The sequence below is a fragment of the Panicum hallii genome, chromosome 6 (assembly GCF_002211085.1).
Source record: "Panicum hallii strain FIL2 chromosome 6, PHallii_v3.1, whole genome shotgun sequence".
Lineage (NCBI taxonomy): Eukaryota > Viridiplantae > Streptophyta > Magnoliopsida > Poales > Poaceae > Panicum > Panicum hallii.
Genome location: NC_038047.1, coordinates 37,389,603 through 37,400,060, shown reverse-complemented (window position 1 = coordinate 37,400,060; position 10,458 = coordinate 37,389,603). Strand labels below are relative to the sequence as shown.

At 45.7% G+C, this 10,458-nt stretch overlaps 1 protein-coding gene across 2 annotated transcripts; it reads right to left on the bottom strand.

Moving 5' to 3' along the window:
- Positions 1-231: 231 nt before the first annotated feature.
- On the bottom strand, positions 232-5,187 carry LOC112897140. Of its 2 annotated transcripts, none has more exons than XM_025965353.1 (7): positions 4,584-5,187; positions 3,823-3,966; positions 3,369-3,728; positions 2,446-2,688; positions 1,523-1,615; positions 909-1,109; positions 232-760 (listed from the first exon to the last, which is right to left on the bottom strand). In XM_025965353.1, exons 1-7 carry the CDS (start codon positions 4,944-4,946, stop codon positions 545-547), a joined length of 1,620 nt encoding a protein of 539 aa, XP_025821138.1. In that variant the 5' UTR covers positions 4,947-5,187; the 3' UTR covers positions 232-544. The 2 variants fall into 2 exon arrangements, with proteins under 2 accessions (XP_025821138.1, XP_025821137.1); XM_025965352.1 differs by having other exon boundaries at positions 3,369-3,734; positions 4,584-5,186.
- Positions 5,188-10,458: the final 5,271 nt, after the last annotated feature.

Genomic DNA, 10,458 nt, shown 5'->3' with positions numbered 1-10,458 from the left:
CATAAAAGGCTGGAGATAACAATATTTCAAAATATTTTTATCTTATTTTAAAATATTTTATTTTATTCTGAAATATTATTATCTCCAGCGGACATGTGCAATGATACAGCGGCTAGTCGCACGTGCGATGAATAGACGCCCCGCTAGTTTGTCATCTTTTGTGCGCTCATCTGAAAAAGCATTATACTAGTCCAACAAGCACGCAAAGCCTGTGTTCGGAAAATGAAGTTCTTCAGGAATCGACAGTAGTATTATTTTTCCAGTGATCCACATGAATGTGCACGTGCAGATAAATTACTTTACAGCGGCGAACGGGCCAAGAACACGACTGAACTAGCGCCTCAACAACAGGCGACTACCCCTGCTACACCGCTACACGTGAGAAAGGAACGAAGAAGCTGTTGTCATGACACCTCCTGACATGTATAGATCGGCGAGACCAGGGCACTGTAAACACGCGCATCGTGCGTGCGTGGTCTATTTACACTTGCACACGGTTATTACGCGGCGGCCACGCACGGCCCCTACCGACGACGGCGCGCGGTCAGCAGCGCGCCGGCCGGCTGTAGGTGGGCGGCGCCGACGGGCAGTTCTCGTTCATGTTGGCATAGGGCTCGATCGTGTTGTACTCCGGCAGGTCCATCTTGTACTCCCCCAGGATCTGGCAGAAGGGGAGCCCGTCGTCCGCCGCCGCGTTGCACCACCCCGGCAGCCGCGTCTGGTTGTCCTCGAAGATCTTCAGCATGTACGCGTCCCGGATCTTCCGAGCGGCCGGGTCCAAAAGAGGCAGCAGGACGCAATACCCAGATGAGTGATCGAAGCAGTGCAGTATGAGCACACTCTTCAGCAGCTCCAGCAAAAGATCATTTCTTTGTTGCAGCGAGAGGGCCGGAAGAAGCACTACTTACAGTGAATTCTGTCACCTGGATCGACTCCGTGAAAGGAGCGAACACGCCGGCCGCCTTGTACATCGAAAGGATGAAGGCGACGCACGTCGTGGATTTGCCGTCGCTGTACTCCCAATCGTCTCGCTCAGGTATGGTGAGCAGCTGGTTGAAAGACAAGCCGCGTCTTTCGGTCTCAGTGATGATCCCGTGAAGGTCCAATTTCTGCATCGACGCATATATTAGATATAAGTTTGTCAGTTAAGTGAAACTGGGTCCAGTTGAAAACTTGCGTTGTAGAAATGACAAGTCATGCTCTTCCCTATATATAATAAAAAAACAAATAATGAAAGAAAACTGAAGTAAACTACTAGCTCCCAGTTCCAAAGAAAAGAGATCTTTCTTCAAAGAATACAGTCAACTGGCCAGGACAGACCCTTGATTCAGGGCAGAATATTACAGTAAAATGAACACGCCAGCACTGCGTGTGTGCAATACGAGCTAGCTGCAGCAGAAGAATGTTTACCAAGGACCTACTACTGAGACATAACACAGAACTGGACTCCACAGACATCACTATGCATAAGAAACAAACTGAACAACCCCATCAGTCACATGTTACAATATTGATTATATACCTCCGTCCCAAGGCGTTTATTAAGGGCTTCGTTCCACATGTTAGAAGCATAATGTGGTTGCAATCTGGTCCACATTGACATAATAGCCATTACCTGGAAATAGAATATAATGAACCCAACAGAGCAGAACTACAGTAAATCAACAAATACAAACAAGGGAATACACTGCGCTGAGCAGGGATATGCATAAGGAAAAAATGGTAAATATACACATGAAAAATATCTAACTAAAAGGGTCACTATGTCAAAGTTCAGTCTATGCTAAAATCTACTAATCTAGTACCTCAAGGCTTCAACAAGTTTAGGATTTCTACATCTGTAAATTACAGAATCTGAGCACTGTACTTGCTTGGGACACCAATAGCCATACTATTCAGTTATATATTTTCTATCACTCCAAGCTTTTTCAAACAAACCATGTACTACATTAGCTCTGTTCAGTATCATACACTCCAAGCTTATTCAGCAAACCATGTATTATATCTATCTCTGTTCAGTCTCATACACATAATTAGATGATGGCAAGAGAAAATGCTCCTGGCGTTTCCTAGGAAGCTTTCAATCTAAATGAATACTTAGGTTCGTTTAAAAATAAATGAATACTTAGGAATCTACAGGGTCCCAAAATGCCTTGTTAAGTTTCATGCTGAGTTAGAATGCTTAATATCGACTTTGACAGTAATAATTAAGTATGATTTCTAACGCCTAAGAGGACTTCCTGTTCTACTTCAGGGTGATTAGTATATTGAACGTGCAGCTTAGATATGTATGTATGTCACTTAGAACATGAGAATGCAAAAAGGCAGCATGAATGAAGATAACTGATACTGCTACAGGAAGACCCATGCTGCAAAAGCCAAGTTGCATAGAATAGAAGAAAGTGAAACACTTATTACCAAGTTTTACCCAAGACAGAGCAATACCAGGTTAGCATCAAGAGGAGGTGGATAATTGTCTGACATTGTATCAATCCAACTAAATATCATATTATGATATCCGTAGGGTTTTCCGTACATGCTTCGGGCAAAATCCCATGCAGCACTTTCATTGAATCTGGCTCGTACATCAGGATGCAATGGAAGAAGTGCTATCTGAGGATTTGAATCGTCTTTAAGTGCCATTCCCCACCATTCATCCCATGGAGTCATACTAATGATTTCATCACCCTGTCAATATTGCCAGATATTGTTGAAAATTGACATTAATAATATGTTAAAAGTGCCTATAAATCTTAGGATCATGAAAACTCATGTACTACTAAGTTCTTGCAAGTTTAATTTTCCATCACATACACAAATGATCTGAAGTTCCTTTCTCTGATATAGTTCTTTGTGATGAGCCCAAGATTAATTCAAACATAATCTGTAACCAAACTCTACTTCGAAAGTGTATATCTACCATCCACCTTGTTTTGGATAAGCACAGATGTAATCGAGTTTGGCAATAAAATTTTAGATTGGATTCTACACCTAACTTGGTGAGATAAAAGAGAAGGTGTATAATGGATTAATGGGGCCCTTTCATAAGTCAAATCAGTTATTGCCTTCTAGAGGAAATGTGTGGAAAAAATTGCTATCCACATCAATCAGCAGAGTGTATGGTTATGCTTATGCAAAAGCTAAATATCCAAAAAGTGAGGAAAAGAGAAAAGTTGAAAATGTTACTGCTTGTCTAATATCATTTCACCATATGGATAAAACAGGAGACTTCACAAAAGTTTTGCTGCATCAGGATCACATAGCTAAGGTTCAATCAACTTTTTGAATTTTATTATTGTGGTTGTTATCAAATCATATAGGTCTGATTTATTACGTTATCCATTGAACTGAAAATACTAGAGATATACCTTTTTGTTCTCATAGCCTGATTCTGCAACCCAGAGGGTGCCATTCTTATCTTTCAAGAAAACTGCAGTGTGCCCAGCAAATGCGCCAGTTACCCATTTCTCCAATGTCTGAAATCCACCCCATCGTCCTCGGATTTTTGAAAGGGCCAAAAAGTCACCCGAATGTACATCTTCTTTTCTTATATTTGCAGACCAGGGCTGAGAACGCTTCTGAAATGAAGTTCCCATATGCTTCTTCAGGAATGCCAAGTTGGCATCCTGACCCCAACCAGTGTTTGAAAACAGAGGTACGACATCGATCAAGGATAGCAGTGTTCCAAGCATCCCAGATGGCATGAGAAAGACGGCAATGCCATGCTGCTTTACCTGGGCAGAATATCGAGTATTAGGATTCCTGGGAAATGCCGAACAGTGATGTAAAAGACAGAGAAGTCAACCTTCAGAAGAAACATACATATTCCAGTTCTGCTGCCTCCTCCCACGCCTTAATCTCAAAGGTGTGGTTTTCATTTGATCTCATATAGTAATCCCAGGCTATCCTGTATGGAGTTGCAAACACATACAGATCCATGCATGTCCAGCTCTCAGGCGAAGCAGTCTACATTTTTCCACAAAGAAAAAATTGGTGAGATAACACTCATCATAAAGTATGGCGACTTTTGTACAAAGACTGTCATTTTTACTTGTAATAGTACTGACAAATAGCCTTCGAAAACATGTGAAAATAGATTACCAAGTGCCGATGTTCAACGGCTGGTCCAAAGAAAAACTGAGAGCTGAATCTAGGAACCATGCCTTATTCACATTTGTGCACTACAGGACAGAGTGATAAGGACATGCACACTGGCAATTTGGCATTTCTATTGTTTGCCACCGACCGGGTACCAATAATGCGCAATAATCGGTGAGCATTCTATCCGTGTTCCAAACATGTGTGTTCCTTTGCCTTCTTGCAGTAATCAATTCAGTTTTCCAAAAAAGATTCTTTTGTCTCTCTTCAGTCCCAATCAAAATTCACTCGGATCATGCAGTTAGCTAGGGTAGGCAATGTGTTTGCTGATGAGGAGGCAAAATTCAGCTAAAATATATGGAATTCAGAACCTGCATTTTGGTTGAATCCAAGGAACCAAATCGCTACAGCCTCGAGTCGAAATTGAAGTAGCTGCTACTAGTAGCGAGCTTGCGGGCTCGAAGCAATGTGAAGGGGCACCTGACCTTGAGTCGGAGGACGGCGCCGCCGAGGCTGGAGCTGGTGTTGCCGCTGAGTCCCCCGCCGGTCCCGTTGCGGCCGGCGCCGGGGGTGAGGCTGAGGACGGCCTCGTTCTCCGCGAAGCACGCGCCGCGCCAGGCTGCCGGGGCCCCGCCGGGCGCGACGGCGCCGACGAAGGACGGGAGCAGGTCGACGGCGCTGTGGGCCGTGGCGCCCATGAGCTGCCACGCCAGCCGCCGCGGCAGCAGCGGCAGCACGTCCCTCGCCCGGAACGGCGCCGCTGCCGCCGCCCCGGGGCCCATGCCGCAAAGGTAGAGCAGCAGCGCGAACAGGAGGAGGCCCCCCCGCCGCGGCTGCACGGCCGCCATCGGCGCTGCCGGGTGCGCGCGCGCGCGGCGCGTTGGCTTGCTCTCGCGGTTCTGCGCCCGTGAGCTCTGTTCGCTTGCCTTGGCCGGTTGCGCCGTGTGTGTGTGTGGCTCGCGGCCCGTGAGGTCGGGCGGCCGCGTCGAGACGAAATACGAATGCTTCGGCTCTCGCCGCGCCGCGCCGAACGAGCTCGCGTTTTTTTTCTTTTAAGGACCGCCGCCACCGCCAGAGGCGACCCGGCCGGCGTGCGTCAGCGTGCTCAGGCCAGGCGGGCGGCAGAGGAGGTCCTGGGTGCGGCCAAACCGGCGTCGGGCTGGGCGCTATTTCAAGGGAGCGGGCGGCGGCCGGGCGAGCTGGAAAGGGTCCGGAGACCCGTGGCCTGCTGCACTTGCACGATCACGAGGTGGTGGCGGCTTTGAGTTGGAACGTAACGGTTGCATTGGCATGGCGGGCCGCCAACCAACTGCCACGCCCCGGTGCACGAGGGTTGCGTTGCATCCCCAACTGGGATTGACGGAACGGTTTCCCATGGGAAGATGAGAACTAGACGAGATCATGGAAACTTGGTCTGGATCTCATATGCCTTTCTTGGTTGGGTGATCTGAACATTTTATTGGTATATCCTCTTAACTGGCTTATGCTTTTATCTTTTTAATTATCAAGTTAAATATTTTCATCCTAATTTGAGTGTCGCCACTCATTGACGTGATTGCCTCTTGCACCTCTTTTTTTTTTACCATGTTGCCACTCCACCCACAACTCATAAGACCAACTCCAACACAGTCTCCAAATGAGAAAGAATCAGTAAAAAAAATAGCGCTGAAATCGCTTCCCAACGGACTCGCCATCTTCGTCCGCTCGCTTTCCGGCTCGGCATCCTCGCGGTCGGGCTTGCCATCTATGCCGAGGCTTCGCGCTCGCCATCCCCCTCCTCCCGCACGCTCCTGCGCCCTCCCCCTCCTCTGCTCCGTCGCGGTCACGCCACTCATCTCCTCCCTCGCACTCCCAAGCACTCGCGGCCTCACCGCTCCTCTCCTCCCTCCCACCGCCGGTCAGACTGCGCCGCCGCCTGGCGAGGGGGCCACCACCGGACGAGGCCGCACAGGGCCCCCGCCGGGCAAGGCGAGGCCGCGACAGGCCGGGCGTCACCGCCTGGTGAGGCGAGAAGCCGGGCTGGAGGCCGCCGCCGCCGCTGCCGTGTCTCTGACGACGCCCAACCGGGGCCGCCACTTGGTCATCTCCTCCAACTCGAGTGATACGGCGGCGGAGCGGAGTTGGGAGCGGTGCCAGGCGGTGATGCAGGCGGCGAGGGGAAGTGCGGCGGCGACGTGGAGCGGCGTGGTTTGGGCGGCATCGGACGGAACGACTGAAAGTACGCCTAGAGGGGGGTGAATAGGCGATCGTTGCTTAAAACCTGCACACAAGAACTCAGTCCGAGGCTGCCTGGCGGACCGTCCGCTGGGACTGTCCGCTGGGCACTTCCAATGTCCGCTGGGCAGTCTCGGGTATGAAATGTAACCGATCGAAAACTAAAACTTGTATACAAAATCTATTTGAATAGAAATGCTCTAATACAAGTTAGGAACACTAAATGCGGAAGAAATCTAGCACAAGATAAGTATACAAGTAGATCGGGCAAGAATACTACACGGAGGTACAAAAACAAGTATAACCAATGCGCAAGAGATGAAGGGAGGTAATCAAACACAAGGGACACAACATTTTTCACCCGAGGTTCGAATCCACTCAAGGATTCTACGTCCCCGTTGAGGAGTCCACAAAGGACCGGGTTCCTCTCAACCCTTTCCTCTCTCAAGCAACCACAAAGGTCAAACTTGAGCTTTTCACTAGCAACAAGGGTAATACAAACTTCTCAATCCAACCACACCACGAGTTGGTTGTTCTTGAGCACCTCTAACCGTCTAGGAGCCAAGCTCCAAGAGTAATAGATGTGGAAAGCGATGGAGAGAGTCAAGAGATGCCCAAGAGAGGTGAATCTCTTGAGAAAAGCTTGAATCTTGCTTGGATCTTGCTCAAACCCAACCCTAAACCAAGGATTTGGAGTGGGGAAGGTAGGGTTTCACTTTGGGGAGCTTTGGAGCGCTTAGAATGTGCTTGAGGCTCAGCTTATGCAGTTTGACCGGTTATTTTACGTTGGGGGTCGAAGGGGTATATATATAGAGCCTCACTAAAAACTAGCCGTTAGGCTATTTTTAGTGTCATGGCGGACTGTCCGCCAGGCCTAGCGGACTGTCCGCGAGGACCACTCGGGTTTGCATTTTTCTGTTCAAGGCATGGGTTCCAGATTTGGTTTATTTGTATTCTACCACACACTTTCCAAATCCCTCTTGATAGTACGGTATACCTAGACTCAAAAAAATATAAAACAAAGAATTATCTTCGCTTGAATCACATTTCTTGAACCGGTACTGTTCTCCAATTTTAACGAATCGTCGGAATTGGTTCTTCTTCTTTTCTCCTTTTTGGTTTCTTTGACCCCTGCTCATTATTCTCAATTGAAACATTAGATACACATTTAGGTTGTTATTAATCATCAAAATAGGTTATTAGGCCTAGATGCACTTTCAATCTCCCCCTTTTTGGTGATTGATGACAACCAAAATGAAACTATAGAAACAATGAATTCAAAAGAGCTTGAGGATGTAAATATGTGATGAGCTCCCTCTAAATCCATGCATCCACAAGATATTCATGAACTCCATTTCATAATGAGCATTCCAAATAAAGTTATAGCACCATGATGAGATATAACCAAGATTATATAAACAAGAATAAGCAATAGGTTCACAATCATAGCATAGCATCATCCATAAATAAGTTATTACAACCCAACTTAGTTCAAATACGAGATAAGCAATAAACACATAGTCTCACATACATCCAAATATCCAAATAAGTTTTTCACGGCACTCACGGCACTCAAGCTCACCGTGACTCTAAGAACACACTAGGATACAATCTTTTCTCCCCCTTTGGCATCAAGCACCAAAACGAGAAAAGACAAATGGAAGCTAGGAGCAGCAATCACTCATCATCCGCATCATCACCTATGTTATAATGCTCCCACTCAGCACCTTACCCCGGATAAGAGACAAAGGGCCCACAAGAGAATCACGAGAGATACAAGAAATCGGTCAGCTCGGTTGACTGGACCCGAAGCCTCCTGGAGGACTGTACGCCAGGAGCCTTCAGCCAGCAACATTCCTCTCTCATGTAACCTATCCAATTATTCAAATAACTTAGAGAGTATATTGGATGTATATGATGTAGGACATTTGGAATATAATACATGGTTTTTCAAGAGAACATCATATAAAAATGATCATGTTAACCAATTCGATCCAAACGATCAAGAGAATTCAACATTTTCACAAACAAGGCATACATTATTTTGAAAATCATTTTGTTTCAAAAAGAAATTCTCCACTAGGCAAGCAGGTGTGCAACATTTCATTCAACACTCCTAGAGTCAATAATGTTTAGCTCATTTTTTAACTCACAAAATCTTTTCTCATCTAAGGGTTTGGTGAATATATCGGCAACTTGGTCGTTTGTTCTCACATGAGAGATCTCTATGTCTCCTTTAAGATTATGATCTCTCAAGAAATGATGCCGGATATCTATGTGTTTGGTTCTAGAATGCTCACATGGATTTTCGGCTATTTTAATGGCGCTCTCATTGTCACATAGGAGAGGAACACGGTTAAAAGTATAACCATAATCCTTTAGAGTTTGTCGCATCCACAAAAGTTGAGCACAACAATGTGCGGCTGCAACATACTCCGCTTCGGCCGTGGAAAGAGCAACGGAATTTTGTTTCTTAGATGCCCATGATACAAGAGACCTACCCAAGAATTGGCAAGTCCCGGATGTGCTTTTTCTATCAATTTTGCATCCGGCATAATCCGCATCGGAATAGCCAACTAGATTGAAATTTGAACCTTTTGGATACCAAAGACCTAGATAAGGTGTATGAACTAAATATCTCAAGATTCTTTTAACAGCTCTTAAATGGCATTCCTTAGGATTGGATTGAAATCTTGCACACAAACAAACACTAAGCATAATATCGGGCCTAGATGCACAAAGGTAAAGCAGTGAGCCAATCATGGATCGATATACCTTTTGATCCACGGATTTACCTCCAATGTCAAGATCAAGGTGTCCATTTGTTCCCATGGGGGTCTTGATTGGCTTTGCATGTTCCATGTTAAACTTCTTGAGTATGTCATGTGTGTACTTGGTTTGACATAGGAATGTCCCTTCCTTGAGTTGCTTGACTTGAAATCCTAGGAAGAAGTTCAACTCTCCCATCATAGACATCTCAAATCGCTTGACCATTGTTTGACTAAACCCATCACAACAACCTTTGTTAGTAGAACCAAATATAATGTCATCAACATATATTTGGCAAACAAATAAATTATTACCAACTTTTCTAGTGAATAAGGTAGAGTCGGCTTTACCAATTTTAAAACCATTTTCAATGAGAAAATCCCTAAGGCATTCATACGAAGCTCTAGGTGCGTGCTTAAGCCCATAGAGCGCCTTATGGAGTTTGTAAACATGGTTAGGATACGCTTCTTCCTCAAACCCCGGTGGTTGCTCTACATATACCTCTTCCTTGATTGGGCCATTCAAAAATGCACTTTTGACATCCATTTGATAGAGCTTAAAATTATGGTGAGTAGCATAGGCACCAAGAATACGAATTGACTCAAGCCTAGCTACGGGAGCAAAAGTTTGATCAAAATCCAAACCTTCAACTTGAGAATAACCTTTTGCCACAAGTCGTGCTTTATTTCTAGTCACCACACCATTTTCATCTTGTTTGTTGCGGAACACCCATTTGGTTCCAACAACATTTTGCTTGGGTCGCTCCACCAATGACCACACTTCATTTCTTTTGAAGTTGTTGAGTTCCTCTTGCATGGCCATTACCCAATCCGCATCTTGTAGAGCATCTTCCACCTTAAGAGGTTCAAAAGAAGAGACAAAAGAGTAATGTTCACAAAAATTAGCAACTCGAGAACGAGTAGTTACTCCCTTTGCAATGTCACCAAGGATGTTGTCCACGGGGTGATCTCGTTGAATACTTTGATGCACTCTAGGATGTTGCACTTGATTTCTTAACTCCTCTTGTTCGTCATCCTTTTCTTCTTCATTTTGTTCAACACCTCCCCCTTGATTATTGCCATCTTCTTGATGATCGTTATCTTAAGTTGGAGGAGATGCCTTGTTTGAAGATTGTTGATCTTGATCATTGCTTAATTCTTGAGGATGTACATCTCCAATTGACATGTTCCTTACGGCTGCTGTGACGCCCTAAAAATTCACCAAATTAAATCATGCGCTAGAGTGCTTCGTTTAAAAACAACTCATCGTCAAAACCCTAGCCCTAACCCCTTCTGACCGACACCGAACTTGACCGTTGTCCCATCACCGCACCATGCGCGACCGCCTTTCCGCGATCAGCGCCGGCACGATTCTTTT

What these genes read in the sequence shown, in the direction of transcription:
- LOC112897140 (XM_025965352.1), bottom strand. Translation starts at nt 4,946, where the DNA reads ATGGCGGCCGTGCAGCCGCGGCGGGGGGGCCTCCTCCTGTTCGCGCTG. An exon ending in GCGCCGTCCTCCGACTCAAG is followed by an intron (nt 3,967 to 4,583) that starts GTCAGGTGCCCC and finishes GGAAAAATGTAG; the next exon opens with ACTGCTTCGCCTGAGAGCTG. An exon ending in CAGGCTATGAGAACAAAAAG is followed by an intron (nt 2,689 to 3,368) that starts GTATATCTCTAG and finishes CAATATTGACAG; the next exon opens with GGTGATGAAATCATTAGTAT.